Source organism: Dryobates pubescens, chromosome 6 (genome assembly GCF_014839835.1).
Source record: "Dryobates pubescens isolate bDryPub1 chromosome 6, bDryPub1.pri, whole genome shotgun sequence".
In the NCBI taxonomy this organism is placed as follows: domain Eukaryota; kingdom Metazoa; phylum Chordata; class Aves; order Piciformes; family Picidae; genus Dryobates; species Dryobates pubescens.
This window is the reverse complement of record NC_071617.1, coordinates 8,173,246-8,189,831: the sequence shown is the minus strand read 5'-3', so window position 1 is coordinate 8,189,831 and position 16,586 is coordinate 8,173,246. Positions and strand designations below refer to the sequence as shown.

Genomic DNA, 16,586 nt, shown 5'->3' with positions numbered 1-16,586 from the left:
ACTGCATTGTGTTTACCCAAGCTGATAAGCGTGTCTTGGGTAATACGTTACTTAAAAGAAAACACAATCAGTATGTTTAATTAGGAGCAGAATTGGTTGGTAGTGCTCTTCCTCTCAACAAATCAATGGGTTTGATAAATAATCTCTTGCATCATATTAAGAAATTGATGTTGAGCTGCATTATAAAATATTTGGCTTGAACAAAAATGTGAAATAGGTTACTTAAGGGATTAACTTTTGCCAGTTGGCAGTGTCAATATTTGTGGCCCTGAATGTACTAATGGCATGAAGAGGCATTTAATAAGCAGCTCTTACATTTTAATAGTTCTTTGAGAAGTTTTACTGTGGAAAAACAGGAGATACTTCATGAGAATGGCTAAACAATTTCTATGCAAGCATCTGAACAAGCTTTCCAAGAATCAGGAAGGATCTCAGAATCACAGAATGTTAGGGGCCAGAAGGGATCCCAAATGATCATCCAATCCAACCCCCCTGCCAGAGCAGGATCACCTAGACCAGATCACACAGGAGCACATCCAGGCAGGTTTTGAATATCTCTAGAGAGGGACACTCCACAGCTCCCACCCTGGGCAGCCTGTTCCAGTGTTCTGTCACCCTCACAGCGAAAAAATCTTGCCTCATGTTTACATGGAAGTTCCTATGAGCTGAAGGAACAAGTTGGGATCTGTAAAAGTGCGTTGGGGGCTCTAATAACTGCATGGCTACTGACTCGAGGATGTCTTAGTCAAATCATGAGACTTTCTTAGAGTTGTGTCCTCATGTGTAAGCTTGCTTTCCCAAGATAGTCCTTGTATGTATGTACATTCCTCTGGAAACCTGGGCATACATTGAAATCATGCGTTTAGAAGCTTTGCTTTAGGAGTATTCTCAAATTAAAAGGGAGCCCTGTTTCTCACATTTCCTTTAATGTTGATTACCTTAATCTGACATAAAGGCCCTTGGAGTGAGTTTGTTACCTTTAGGTCTTCAGTCTTCAAAAAGATCTCTCTTGTATTTGGCTTACCTTTATATCCTCAGAAGCTGATTATTTTATTACTACTGCTTTATTTTTGCTTCAACCTGTTCCTTCAGGAATTCTTGACTCTTCTTTGTTTCCTCAAATGCCCATGTAATACTTTTTCTTTGTCCCTGACTGTTGTTGTTGCCACTCCCTAGTCTTCAGATGATACTCTTAATGCTATGGAGTCATAGTACCAGTGGGCAGGTTCATTGTCCCTGTCATCCAGGGCATCCCACATTGCTGGAGGAGTTTAGAAATAGTCTGTAGTAGTTGTGGGCAGCCACAGCATTTGAGAATAATGCAGAAATCAGGATTTGAGATGTGCTAGTTTGCTAGAGAGGTTTTATTTGCTGAACTGTAATTTTTGGCTTAATGTGTACTCGAGGGTATCAGAAAAGAATGCCTTCGTTGCACATACCAGCTATAAACAGGCAGGTCTTTCTTGGGAAAAAGGAAGCAAATACATGTAGAATCTCTCATGCTTGTGTGTTATGGCTTATTCTTTAAAACTCTGTATTTAGAAATAAAGATCTTTTTTAGAATCATAGAATGGTAGGGGTTGGAAGTGACCTCTGGAGATCATCTAGTCCAACCCCCCTGCTAATGCAGGTGCATCGAAATCAGATTGCTCCAGAAAGCCTCCAAATAGGTTTTGGATGAAGGAGACTCCACAACATCTCTGAGCATCCTGTTCAGTTACTTTCACTGTCACCCTGAAAGTAAAAAACTTTCTCCTTAAGTTCAAGCGAAACTTCTTGTGATCTGTTTCTATTTCTGTGTGTTCATTTCATAAGATTTCAACTGCTGCTTTTGCTCATTTGTTCTCACATGGAAGTTAACATTTCCTGTGTCTACTGTAGCGATGGTTGCTTCTGGGATTTTAGATGACTAGCCATGTGGAATATGCAATAGAAACAGGTGAACTGAAGGATGATTCTCTTTCTCTATGTGTGTAGTAATAGAGGGGGAAGTGCAAAAAAAAAAAAGGCATTTAAAGTGAGAACATACTTGAAATACAGTGTGTTGAGGTTTCGCTTACGAACATCACTTGCTATAAAGGGGTTTGTTTACTGGGCTAAAATAATTTCAATTGCTTTGGAAAAAATATGCCTGTGGAGACATAGGGCTTCTTTCAGTGAAATCACCATTTATCTAGCATAGAATTGTTAGGGTTGGAAAGGTCCTCAAGGATCATCTAGTTCCAACCCCTCTGCCATGGGCAAGGACACCTCACACTAGATCAGGTTGCTCAGAGCCACATCCAGCCTGGCCTTAAAAACCTCCAGGGATGAGGCTTCTACCAGCTCCTGGGCCAACCTGTTCCAGGGTCTCACCACCCTCATGGGGAAGAACTTCTTCCTGACATCCAATCTGAATCTACCCATTTCTATTTTTGTTCCATTCCCCTCAGTCCTGTCACTATCTGACACCCTAAAAAGTTCCTCTCCAGCTTTCTTGTAGGCCCCCTTCAGATACTGGAAGGTCGCAATAAGGTCTCCTCGGAGCCTTCTCTTCTCCAGACTGAAACAATCCCAACTTCTTCAGTCTGTCCTCATAGGGGAAGAGCTCCAGCCCTCTGATCATCCTCATGGTCCTTCTCTGGACATGCTCCAGCACCTCCAGATCCTTCCTGTAACAAGGACTCCAGAACTGGATGCAGTAGTCCAGCTGGCATCTTCGCTCCTTTTTCCTTTCTAATGAATTTGAATGTGTTTGCAAAGTTTAAGCTTGTCCATTTCTGAAAGATTAAGTTCATTACTTTTAAATTCTTATTGTTCATACCTCTAATGTAAAGTAGTATCTTGCCCAGGAATTTCATTCTCCTTTGGGATTAGGGGTGGTGTGACTAACATTTGAGTGAAGTCTTCATACAAAATGTGTGCGCCTTCAGTAAGTGAAAGTCTGACTCAACAGGCCCCTGGTAGTCAGCAGAGACAATGCAGGCATGTTCACAGGACTAGAGGCAGCTATATTCAGTGTAAATTATTTCTCCTCTTTTTCAGCTGGATGTAATGTGGTGTTTTTTTCACATTTTACTCTAAATTAACATAAAATGTGGCTGCATATAAACACACTTGTGATTCACCTCAAAATGGCTCCATTATTCTGCCAGGCAAGATAATTTGAGATGGGCTAGATACTTCAGTTTTTAAAATATACTTTTAATTTCTTTAAGAACATAGGGGATGGAAGGAGACTGGGGAGTGGGAGAATTCCTAAACCTTAACTGTCATCACTCTTAGAAAAGGGAACAAGCTGAGCTCACCAAAGTTTATCATAGTGAGCAGCCCAGATAATGATGGCAGTGGGAAACTTTCTCAGCAGAGAGAGGAAGATAGCTGTCATCTTCATGTAATCTAACATTCTTAGACAACAGTCTTGTGTTGCATCCAGTCTGATTTGATAATGAGCTATGGCTGAAATGGAGAAGCAGCTCCCACCCACTTCTTTCCAATCTAGCAATAACATAGTGAATCAGCTTCCAAGGGGAAACATGCCTATATTTTTGAGTAGGTCTTGATAACTAGATTGAATACAGTCAACATCAGCAAGTGAATAGAATAGAATAGACCAGGTTGGAAGAGACCTTCAAGATCATCGTGTCCAACCTATCATCCAACACCACCTCATCAACTAAACCATGGCACCAAGCACCCTATCAAGTCTCCTCCTGAACACCTCCAGTGATGGTGACTCCACTACCTCCTCGGCCAGCCCATTCCGATGGGCAATCACTCTCTCTGTGTAAAACTTCCTCCTAACCTCCAGCCTAAACCTCCCCTAGCGCAGCTTGAGACTGTGTCCTCTTGTTCTGGTGCTGGTTGCCTGTGAGAAGAGTCCAACCTCTGCCTGTCTACAACCTCCCTTAAGGTAGTTGTAGAGAGCAATAAGGTCACCCCTGAGTCTCCTTTTCTCCAGGCTAAGCAACCCCAGCTCCCTCAGTCTCTCCTCTTAGGGCTTGTGTTCCAAGCCCCTCACCGACTTTGTTGCCCTTCTCTGGACATGCTCCAGCAAGTCAAGTGTTCCTGCTGAGGAACACTTAGTGCCATGGTTTAGTCATGAGGTCTGTGATGACAGGTTGGACTTGATGATCTTTGAGGTCTCTTCCAACCTTGATGATTCTGTGATTCTGTCAAAGGAAAACAACGTACAGGTTGGTGTTCGTCCTTGCCTAGGACACAGTTGTGGCCTAGACCAGAGACAGTGTTCTGGTGCACTACACCTCTACAGCCCTGTCTGAGACATGATCTTCTGGGCTTCTAATCCTGACTGATGTCCAAAAATAGGCTAGGAAATAAATATTTAATTAAGGGAGGCTCCATGGAGTCCTTAGTGTGATAGGAGTTTCCATCTTGAAATTGCTGAGTGCAGGTTCAAGGTGTTTTAGCAAGAGCACGACAGAGATAGTGGCACTGTACCAAAAGCATTGCTTCTGATGAAGATAAGCATTTTGGCTGAGAACTGCCATCATTCCTAAGACTCTTCTCTGGTTTCTGTGAAGCACTGGCTAGAAAAAGTACCTCTCCAGAAGGAAAATGATGGTGCATTATTTAGATATTCCTGTGAACTATAATACTTAACAGGGAGGACGGATGAAGCCCACAGTGCAAAGAAGGAATCAAGCTGACACTTGTCTGAGCAGCTCAGAATGAATTCCCAAAGGGAAGGAAATTCAGGACAGTGACATGTGTCATGCTTTGAACCTGAAACACCAGAAAGAAGCATGCAAGTAAGGTGTGAACTACGGATACAAGGATCACTATGGGCTTGTTCAGTCCTGTGCATAAATGATTCCCCTTTACAAGTCCACTAAGATGCACCAGTAGAAGAGTGTTTTAATGCTGTGTTTTGCTCAGAGTACTTATGTAGTCTTGATCAAATGCCTAGCAGTTCCTAAAGTGCTGATTAATATTGCAAGTATCTTTGCAAGGCTCCTTTGTGAAATAATTACTACAACTTGCAATTGTTGGAGCCTGTGAGCACCAGTTTTGTAATGGGAAAATTCATGTCGGTCAGTACTGTGGCAGGTGTTCATATTCTGTGCAAAGATCTATCTTCTGGATTGCAAATGGATGGCCAAACAAATGTCTAGGTAGTTAATAATACTGCTTAATTGCCACAGGCAGATAAAGCTGCCATCTAATTTATTGCTTTCTTGAGTGTCTGAAGACTAGAAGAATGATAACATGTGAGAAAGCCTTATAAGGTGGTTGGTTAGTTGAAGTCATTGCCTGCAGTTTTATGCATTTCTCTGTACAGCAGGTGATCCTTCCAACATTTCCCTGCTTTGGCAGAAAATCAGATAAGTGGTCAGACCCCCTGCTGCCCCTGCTTCGACTAGGCAGCTGTTTTCAAAGTAATGCACCTTCCAAAGGCTTTGCACAGCATCCACAGTGTGCTAGAGGAGGATGTTGTGTTTTCCTGCATACTCCTGGTGGAACATCAATAGGTCTACGAATGTGTGTCAGTCAAATACCTGGGCTGTGTATGGCTTTTGAGCACTGGTGGAAAGAGGTGACATGCTGTGCAGAGCACACTGCAAAGGAAAGAGGTTGCTAATCTGGGTAATTGGTTGACTTCATCCAAGTGATTGTCAGCAGATGAAGACTTCCCTTAAGGATGGTAATGATTTTAGGCAAAAAGCTCTTTGCAGGTGAAGGAGTGGATGAAGGAATAATGTGTGACATGGGAAGCTGGCTCTTGTCAGTCCTGCAGCAGGACAGGCCTCACTTGCAAGTGTAACTTAACAAAAATGGTCTCATAGTGCCATGTTCACTTGAGAAGTAAAATCCCAGGGCTCCCTATCCGAGTATGAACACAAGTATTCAGTATAAATACTAAGAATAATGGTAGGATTCTGCTTATCAAATTCAGGATGAGTCCTGTACCAGGCAGTACAGGAGGGCACGGTCCACGCTCAGGACCTTTTCATGAATTAACTGTCTTTATCTGTGAATTAATGGAAAAGAGGTTCATGGGCTTTTCCACTGTATGTGCTATTAAGCTGTCTGCAGACTGTTATGGCCTTTCTCCAATCTGCATCCCTCTGACAGTAGTAAATTTCCATGTCACTGCTCAGGAGCAAGTAGACAAGGGAGGTGAAAAATTATGCTAATGACTTGCAGTAACCATTCCCTTTTTATGAGAGCGCTTATCCATGGGATCCAGAGTGTTACATTACCTTGTGCAGCTTTTCCGTGGCAAACTAAAGACAGGTAGCAGCTAAAGAGAGCTCTATACTCCTGAGGAGACCCTTAGGAACAAAGTGAAGTGTATGGGTAAAATTGTTTAAGCGTTGGATGAGGTTCTCAGGTTGCCATGGTTACTTGAAAATTTTTTTTGCATTGTCTCATAGATTAGGATGCATAGGATGGAGTAGCCAAAACAACTGGGAAGCCCAATGCATATAAACTACGCTTCCAAACCACGCAGTATTGCCAGATACAAAGACAAATAGCTGAGGGTATTGGCTGCTGACAAATCTATGAATCAATGAAGAGCAGCCTGAAGGAGATTTAGAACGCAGGTGATTTGAAATCCCGCAGTGTTTGGGAGTTACAGTCCTAGTTTTTGAAGATAAATGAAAAGGGGGCTGGGGGGGAAAGAAAGTAAAGAAAAGAAAAGAGAAATCCTTAGTAATGTGAAGAGTGGAATCATTTTCCACAAGCTCTTTCTGGTATTGAAATCTGACATTTGGCTTTGAGACCTTCAACAAAGAAGGTTGATGAAACACAGATAATACATTTGATGCACTTAGGCTGGCAGTAGCACTTACACTGGAAGCAGTTTATTCCCATGGAAACCTATTTGCATTTGGGCCAGAAGTGACTGTTTTACCCCCCCCTCTGTTAGAGCTGCTGATGTTTTAGCATAATATAATTGCTGTATATTGACAGCAGATTTGAAAAGTATTTTTTAAATGTTGAGTAGTTGAGCATATGTATAATGGGGATGTAGTCTGGGTGGGTTTTCTGTGTGGGATGGAGGCAGGTTGCTGAAAAAATACAGGGCACCTATTGATCTTCTAGTATTTATCCCTAAAAGAAAGAAAGAAGAAAGTGAATTAAAAGATGTTTATCCCAAACAATTGGGTTTTTGTGTTTTGTTTTTTTTTCCATCAGGTGACAAAAGAACTGAAACAGTATGACAATAAAATTATAGAGTGCAAGTTTGAGAACAACAGCTGGGTCTTCATGAGACAGAGAATAGACAAAAGCTTTCCCAATGCCTACAGCACTGCCATGGGTGAGTAGCATCACTTGGTTGAAAAGTTTTTTGAGCTCAAATTTTAATCTTTTAACTCTTCTAGTTTAACAAGGAAAGACACTGCGGGGGGACCTCGACCGACTGGACAGATGGGCAGAGTCCAACAGGATGGCATTCAACAAGTCCAAGTGCCGGGTGCTGCACTTTGGCCACAGCAACCCCATGCAGAGCTACAGGCTGGGGTCAGAGTGGCTGGAGAGCTGCCAAACAGAGAGGGACCTGGGGGTGTCGATTGACAGCTGCCTAAACATGAGCCAGCAGTGTGCCCAGGTGGCCAAGAAGGCCAATGGCATCCTGGCCTGTATTAGGAATAGTGTGGCCAGCAGGAGCAGGGAAGTCATTGTGCCCCTGTACTCTGCATTGGTTAGGCCACACCTTGAGTACTGTGTCCAGTTCTGGGCCCCTCAGTTTAGGAAGGACATCGAGACACTGAATGTGTCCAGAGAAGGGCAACAAGGCTGGGGAGAGGCCTTGAGCACAAGCCCTACAAGGAGAGGCTGAGGGAGCTGGGATTGTTCAGCCTGGAGAAGAGGAGGCTCAGGGGTGACCTCATTGCTCTCTACAACTACCTGAAAGGCGGTTGTAGCCCAGAAGGGGTTGGTCTCTTCTCTCAGGCAACCAGCACCAGAACAAGAGGACACAGTCTCAAGTTGCACCAGGGGAAGTTTAGGCTGGAGGTGAGGAGGAAGTTCTTCACTGAGAGAGTCATTTGTCATTGGAATGTGCTGCCCAGGGAGGTGGTGGAGTCACCATCCCTGGAGGTGTTCAAGGGGGGATTGGACGTGGCACTTGGTGCCATGGTCTAGTCCTGAGGTCTGTGGTGCCAGGTTGGACTTGATGAACTTTGCGGTCTCTTCCAACCTCAGTGATACTGTGATAGTCATACCTCATCTTGTGAATGCTTATGTCATGTTTAGCTTTTGTATAGCATGAAGCCTTTGGCTTGATGTAGTCAGTTCAAAAGATACTCTCATACAGTCTTTATCAGATTATGCTGAAACAAGTGCTTAGGTCTTTGTAGGACAGGCTGAGGGAGCTGGGGTTGCTCAGCCTGGGAAAGAGGAGGCTCTGGAGAGACCTAATAGCAGCCTTCCAGTACCTGAAGGGGGCTTACAAGAAGGGTAGAGAGAGTTTATAAAGGCGTGTAGTGATAAGATGAGGGGCAATGGCTTCAAACTGGAGAAGAGCAGGTTTAGATTGGATGTTAGGAACAGGTTTTTTACCATGGAGGGTAGTGGAACACTTGAGGAGGTTGCCCAGGGAGGTGGTTGGGGCCTCATCCCTGGAGATGTTCAAAGTGAGGCTTGTCAGGGTTCTGGGCAGCCTGATGTAGTTGAGGGTGCCCCTGCTTACTGCAGAAGGGGCTGGACTAGATGAGCTTTGGAGGTCCCTTACAACCCAGACCATTCTGTGATTCTATGACTGCAAACACTTGCTCAAGGAGACTTTAAATGGCGGGGCATGCCTTTTGAGTGAGACCCAGTACAGTTTTTATTTACCATAGCATTGCAACAGCAGTTCACTATCATCAGTTCCTAGCACTGCACTGGATTGTCAGGGTGTAATGCAAACTGCCACAGTAGAAGTTGAATTTGTTGAACAAAAAGTCCCATTATAATTTCCCCTTTATTCAAAGCACCAAAACCATTACTGGGCAGATGAGCTAGAAAATTAGAAGGAGAAAATGTCATCTTAAGTTTCTACAATAGTTGTACCAACACTGAAGAAGAAAACAAATGAAAGGTGGGGATGTATCTGTGCAGAACTGTGAGACCTTTATTTTCTACCAAAAACATTTTGTCAGGTATTGTAAATTAAGAGATGTGCTTTTAGTCTCAGGTGAGTTTGAATAGAAGTGTGCAAAGCTGAATAACAATAGGCTTGTTCATACTGACTTCTGTTAAGTGTCAAAATAAAGTTTAATCATATTTAAGGCCATGCTATATCCTAGGGCAAGCACAGATGATGTAGGATTATCTCTGAACCATTCTATTTGCATTTCTGCTTGGACAGTGACTGGATTTTCTTAACTAAACAACATGTGGTCATTTTGCCAAGAGATAATTCAGCTCTTGGCACCTTAGGGAGCCAGCACAGAATGCAGCTGAGATACTTGCTGAGCAGTCCTGTCAGGAATGAGGAGCCACAAAAGTCATACAAGTAGAACGACCTCTCTTTGTCACTGTGACCTAAACTTCTCTTCTCTGCTTCACCTTATTGTATCCATGGTATTCCTTGGAGTTTTATCTTTGAGGGGTGGCATATTCATCTTTCCTTAATTCTTAAGGGCATCTGAAGCTGCCCTTTTTCTCACCTCATTTTCTCTATTTGTAGAGCACAGGTTGCACCTTGAGTACTGTGTCCACTTTTGGGCTCCTCCATTTAAGAAGGACATTGAGATACTTGAACATGTCCAGCCACCGAGGCTGGTGAGAGGTCTTGAGCATAAGCCCTATGAGGAGAGGCTGAGGGAGCTGGGATTGTTTAGCCTGGAAAAGAGGAGGCTCAGGGGAGACCTTACTGCTGTCTACAACTACCTGAAGGGGGATTGTAGCCAGGAAGGAGTTGGTCTCTTCTCTCAGGCAACCAGCACCAGAACAAGAGGACACAGTCTCAAGCCGCACCAGGGGAAGTGTGGCCGATCCTTGCAGGCTATAAATTATCCTCTAATAATGTTGTAATTTCTTCCAAGACAGTTGTAAGATTCCTACTTAATTTCTTGCCCTTTACTTTTTTTTTTTTCCTCTCCTCCCTCCTCCTTAAGTCTCCTGGGAGGATTAATTAAAGTATGAATTTACATACTGAAAATATTTCATGTGTGTTAAGAGAAGTAAGCCTTTTCGTTTGTTCCATAAAATCTCACGGGCTGTTACTTAAAAAGTATGACCTGGGGCCACGTGAAGTAATCCAAGTGTGTTTGTACATAGAATCATAGAATCAATAAGGTTGGAAAAGACCTCAAAGATCATCAAGTCCAACCTGTCACCCAAGACCTCATGACTACTAAACCATGGCACCAAACCCCATGGTTTGGCACATGCGTGGCTTGGCCACCATGCAGCTCTGTGGCTTTCCTTCCATCACCTGCTCTAGTGTGCTGGACATGTAGCTTGCTGTCTTCCAGCCACATAAAGGTGTATGGGTGGCAAAAAAAAGAGTACATTGCATTGTGGGTTTATGGTATTTGTAGTACTTGGTGTGGGGCAGGGCAAGGTACCTTAATCCAGAGGTTTGATAGGTAGTGGAAGACCGGAACAGACTGCCCGGGGAGATGGTTGGGGCTCCATCCTTGGAGATACCCAAAGTGAGGCTCAACAGAGCTCTGAGCAACCTGATCTAGTTGAGGATGCTCCTGCTTACTGTAGAGGGGATTGGACTAGATGACCTTTGGAGGTCCCTTCCAACCCAGACCATTCTATGATTAAGCCAACCTCATTTCTAGTGATTTGGGTTTGATGGATGTTTTTAAAGCCTCAATAGGGTGTCAGTGTTTGTAGCTGCCCGATGAAGCCCATACACACACCCACCCCTCTTGTTTGTTTTAAAAAGAGTGATTCCCACCAGACAGGGCTCTATTACACTACTTTGCTCTCTGAGGGGGCAAAGCACAGACACTTTGACACAACCCTCCTGTCAAAGTCCACCTTTAAGGCAGAACACTTGAGCCCAACTGCGTTATTTGTTTGGCGCAGGGGGGATGAAGTTACTGAAGTGCCGATCCCAACAAACTGGTTTAGTAACTCGAGACGATGTTCTTTGTTCCCAGCTGTGTGCAACAGCATCCAGAATCCAGTCACCAAGGAGATGCTGTTCGAATTCATTGACAGATGTGCAGCAGCTTCTCAAGGCCAGACGCGGAAGCACCACCTCGATCCCGACACTGAACTCATGCCACCCCCACCGCCCAAAAGGCCGCGTACCATAACATAGGAACTTGCCCTCAGCCGGGAGCGTGTTTACAGTCCTGCAGAAGGTGAAAAGCAAGTGTGAAGGCTGGGGGTGGGAATTAAAAAGAATTGCTGTAAATACTTGAGTGTGGGTTTTTTTGAGTTCATTTGTTTTGTTGGGTTTTTTTTGTTGTTGTTGTTGTTGGGTTGCGTTTTCTCCTTCTTTTCAAATACCACATCCGAGTGGACATTTCCTAACTGATAGGTTCAACTTTACCCTCTGGTATTTGAAAGTGAGATTTCCAAAGGTTTAGGCAAGAACAGTCCAATGAAGTCGATGGAAAGCTGCCTTGTTTATACGTGGATGTCTTTTCACCCTTTAATTTATAATGTCAGCCATCTGGAACTGAGGAAACATTGGGATGCTGTACTTTTTAAAGCCTCTGTTTAAGGGGAAAAAAAAAAAGGAGGGAAAAAAAGAAGGCAGAAGTGTTTTTGGTTTTGTTTTTATTATCATTATTATTATTGTTAATTGTCATCCCATAGTGTAACTGATCTTAGTTTCCCTGCATTTCTGAGGCTTGTGTTTAACAGCAAACAGCAATGTTGTTAGTGCTCCGCGTTGGTCAAAACCTGAGCCGCCTCAGATGTCACCGATGTCAAAGTTAGCTGGGTTTTTGTTGTTGAGATGTTTGAGAAGTGAATACTTCCTTGTAAATAGCAACCCTCTGAAAGGAAAGATGCTGGGTGTTCGGTTTCCTCCCCTCCTTGAACCCAGCACACCAAGTGTATAGTGGGCTGATTTTAGCTTTTCCTCTTTAGGTTCACCTGTAGATAAGGAGTACACCAAATCCTTCGTATTGAAGTCTCTGTTAAGGGACTGTTTCTAGTACAGGACTTAGTTCTCCACAGTGATACCATTGTAAATACTGCTGAAAAGTACACATCACTGTGATATGCAAGAGTAATAAGCAGCACTGATTGTGATGTCTTTGATCCAGGCACAAAAATGGTGAAGGAAATGCCAGACAACTCCTGTGTAAAAGAGAAGGTAGTTTCACTGGAGGAGAGCCAGAACAGAGAGAAAGTCTCTTGTTTTGGTGATTGCAGGGCTAAAACAAGCCACTTCAGAGGAGTGGCTGAGTGTCCCAGGGAACAGGACGCTCATTTTCAAAGGTGAGGTGAGCTGTGGCACCGCGCTCCTGCGCTGGCAGCCTTTCTTCCGTGCCGCCCGGCAGAAGGCCGTGAATGCCCTGCTGGCTCCTGTTGCGGTGCGCTGGCAGATGTTCGCAAAATTAGTTTTGAGAAGCTGCCTTCTGGTTGTCTAAAGGAGGAGCTGTTCTGAGCTGGCATTAATTGGAAACCAAATGCAGATTTTGAAGTTTACTGCACATTTGTCAAGCAGGGATTGAATTGGCTCTTTCTATAGTTTACTTAGTGTGTTGAGTCATCCATTCACGCAGCAAGCTGATTAGGGAAGCTCATTAATTTGTAATAACTGAAAATGCATTTTCTGTTTAAGTGAGCTTTAATGTTTGTAAGCAAAATTAGCTCCTGTATGGTTGGTTTGGGGTTTGGTTTGGGTTTGGTTTGGTTTGGGGTTTTTTTTTCTGTATGGAAACTTTATGACTATGCTTTGTGGTGGCTTCTCTAGTTGTTTCAACCTGTGGTATAAATGCACAGGGCATCATTTAGGTGGCATCCCTGGCTTCTCTTTCTGTCTGTGTTTTAGAGAACTGAAGGAGTTCTATAAGTTAATTATTTTCTTTTTATACTATGGTAAAACTTGAGGGGAAATAAGATGTGTTCATCAAAGTTGTGGTGTTGTTTTTTTTTTCCAACTGTACATAGTTTCTGCATATTATCTATAGAAAAGATACTTTATCACCTATGCAAGGTTGCAAAATTCTCTCTTTGAAAGAGCCTTATTAATTTGATGTGAAAACCTATGCAGCCTCCGTGCATCTTGCATTGAAACACACAGTTGATTATTTCTTCACCCAGTAGAAATGATTTCCCCCTGATTATACTTGTCATTGAGGTTGTCATGACATACACTTTGTCACTGATCTTCATGGTTGTATGGCAGTTGCAATGCGTGTGATTACAGCCTTCTCCATGAGTTTGGGACATTTCATCCTTGTAAAGATGTGCCCAGGTTACTTCTGTCTCTCTGCTCCCCACCCTTTGCATTGTTGTATTTCAACAAGACCTGGCTTCTGGTTTACCTTTTACTTCAGAGCTGCCACACCACAGGGTGTCTTCCACGTGCGTTCCACCGAGTCCCTGGATATGTTGTGGCCATTCTGCTTTGGCAGTGTCTTTTTTTTCCCCACTCTCAACTTGAAATAGGTATCTTCAAATGATTCTGAGGAGGTTTGAGAGCTCCACATCCACATTTGATTGTTGAACTCTTCTTGCACTATGACTTGTAGGTTATTTTAGAGAGGACAGTCACCTTTGCTTTTCTGGAAGAGGAAGCTACTGCAGGAGGGTCAAATGAGACACCTGATGAAAATAAATGGACCAGATGATTTTAACGCTGTGAGAAATGCAAACAACCTTTCTCTGCTACTGAGAGACTGAAGCTAAGAAGCAAAGAAGAGTCTGTGCCAGCAAAATAATGATGATTAACCCCCCCTGACTTGTCTATTCTTTGATGTACAGCATGGATTCATCCACTGTTTTGTCATTTGTTAGATACAATTAAAATTTGGGTTCAGTGGAGTTTTCAGACAACATAAGTACATTCCTCTACAAACTGTGTATTAAGTATTTTAATAAAGTCAATGGTTTAAAATGCTTGTCCTAAGGGTGTGTTCACTTTCGATGCTTCTGCTTTCCTGGTACCAACACAAGCACAAAAAATTACCCATATTTTTCAGAGGCCAGTGGCTTTTTCTCTCAGGTAGGAGGCCAGCAGCTCAGTGGTGGCCATGATGCGTTATGCCGTTAGCTGCTCTTCCTGCAACTAGGAAGAGAAAGAAATCAAGTGGTGCCTGAGGGGACATATTCTGTGACAGGCTGATGCTGTGGGGCTTAGCCATTCAGGGTGAAGTGCAGTTCCATGAAAAGTTGTGCAATAGAACAGAATAGAAGTAGAATAGAATACTGTGATACTGTGAAACCAGGTTGGAAGAGACCCTCAAGATCATCGCGTCCAACCCGTCATCCAACACCACCTAATCAACTAAACCTTGGAACCAAGCATCCTGTCAAGCCTCGCCCTGAACACCCCCAGCAACGGCAACCCCACCTCCTCCTTGGGCAGCCCATTCCAGTGGGCAATCACTCTCTCTGTGTAAAACTTCCTCCTAACCTACAGCCTAAACCTCCCCTGATGCAGCCTGAGACTGTGTCCTCTTGTTCTGGTACTGGTTGCCTGGGAGAAGAGACCAACCTCTGCCTGTCTACAACCTCCCTTCAGCTAGTTGTAGAGAGCAATAAGGTCAACCCTGAGTCTCCTCCTCTCCAGGCTAAGCAACCCCAGCTCCCTCAGCCTCTCCTCATAGGGCTTGTGCTCCAAGCCTCTCACCAACTTTGTTGCCCTTCTCTGGACACGCTCCAGCAAGTCAACATCCTTCCTAAACTGAGGGGCCCAGAACTGGACACAGGACTCAATGTGTGGCCTAACCAGTGCAGTGTACAGCGTCTGCAGGGGTCTTCTCTGCCACTTTATCATCCAGCATGACTCTGAAGCTGGTGGCCCACCTACTTGGACCAGCTGCTGGACTTGGATTGTAATAGGTTGCAGCTGTCTCAAGTGCATTTTTCAGGAACTAAGGAGTCCATTGCTCTCTACAACTACCTTAAGGGAGGTTGTAGACAGGAGTGGGTTGGTCTCTTCTCCTGGGCAGCCAACACCAGAACAAGAGGACACAGTCTCAAGCTGCACCAGGGGAGGTTTAGGCTGGAGGTTAGGAAGAAATTCTTCACAGAAAGAGTGACTGGCCATTGGAATGTGCTGCCCAGGGAGGTGGTGGAGTCACCATCACTGGAGGTGTTTTAAAAGAGACTGGATGAGGCACATAGTGCCATGGTTTAGTTGATTAGGTAGTGTTGGGTGCTAGGTTGGCCTTTAGGATCTTTAAGGTCTTTTCCAACCTGGTTAATTCTGTATTTTGGTTTTTGAGATCCTGCCTCCACTGCTGGTATGTCCCCATTAGCTGTGCAATTGTCCTGATGCTTCTCTCAACCATTTCTGATTTTCAGCCAGCACGTTGCACCGTGGAGTTTGTGTTGACTTGCTTGTTCACTGGATCAGCCCTTCAGAACTCCCATTCCTCAGCACAGCAGCTCCTCAGTTTTGTACCTAAGAGGTGTGACTTCTTATTTATAGAATGTGTAATGCATAAGTGTATCTTACAACCTCAGAGTACTCACAAAGGCGTTGGCACAGCAAGCTGATTTCTTAGGATTCGTCTGTAGTCAACAGAGAGAGAATGAGAGCAGGAGTCTGGTTTGTGCCTCCTGCACCTCTCCTGCTGGTGTCTGTCTCTAAAGTGTTTCTTCTCACTTCGTTTTCAGTCAATATCTGTATCATTTGATCTTATTTCTCTGTTTTACTGGGATTTGGTGAGCACAGTGTTAAATATTTTTGTGAGAAAATTTCGTGGCATCGAAGTTCTTTCAATGGTCAATTAAATGTGTAATCTCATTAAAAGTATCCAAGTAGTTGGTCAGGAGCTTTCTATTTTCCCCTGATTATATGAGGGACTTTTTAGGGTGTCAGGTAATGATAGGACTAGGTGGAGTGGAAAAAAAATAGAAATGGGTAGGTTCAGATTGGATGTTAGGAAGAAGTTCTTCACCATGAGGGGGGTGAGGCACTGGAACAGGTTGCTCAGGGAGGTGGTGGAAGCCACATCCTTGGAGGATTTTTAAGGCCAAGCTGAATGAGGCTCTGGCCAGCCCGATGTAGTGTGAGGTGTCCCTGCCCATGGCAGGGGGGTTGGAACTAGATGATCCTTGAGGTCACAGTATCACCAAGGTTGGAAGAGACCGCAAAGATCAAGTCCAACCTATCACCCAAGACCTCAGGACTAGACCATGGCACCAAGTGCCACATCCAGTCCCCTTTTGAACACCTCCAGGGACGGTGACTCCACCACCTCCCTGGGCAGCACATTCCAATGGCTAACAGCTCTCTTGGTGAAGAACTTTCTCCTCACCTCAAGCCTAAACCTCCCCTGGCACAGCTTGAAACTGTGTCCTCTTGTTCTGGTGCTGGTTGCCTGGGAGAAGAGACCAACTCCCTCCTGGCTACAACCACTCTTCAGGTAGTTGTAGACAGCAATGAGGTCTCCCCTGAGCCTCCTCTTCTCCAGACTGAGCAGTCCCAGCTCCCTCAGCCTCTCCTCACAGGGCTGTGCTCAAGGCCTCTCCCCAGCCTTGTTGCCCTTCTCTGGACA

General features: G+C 44.2%; 1 protein-coding gene across 1 annotated transcript in view; it reads left to right on the top strand.

The window, feature by feature from the left end:
* Positions 1-11,286, top strand: part of RNGTT (RNA guanylyltransferase and 5'-phosphatase) — a 267,297-nt gene extending 256,011 nt beyond the window's left edge. The window contains exons 15-16 of the mRNA XM_054162574.1: positions 7,144-7,267; positions 11,055-11,286. Coding sequence (XP_054018549.1) covers positions 7,144-7,267; positions 11,055-11,218 — 288 coding nt within the window. The 3' untranslated portion in view covers positions 11,219-11,286. The remainder of the gene's footprint in view (positions 1-7,143; positions 7,268-11,054) is intronic.
* Positions 11,287-16,586: the final 5,300 nt, after the last annotated feature.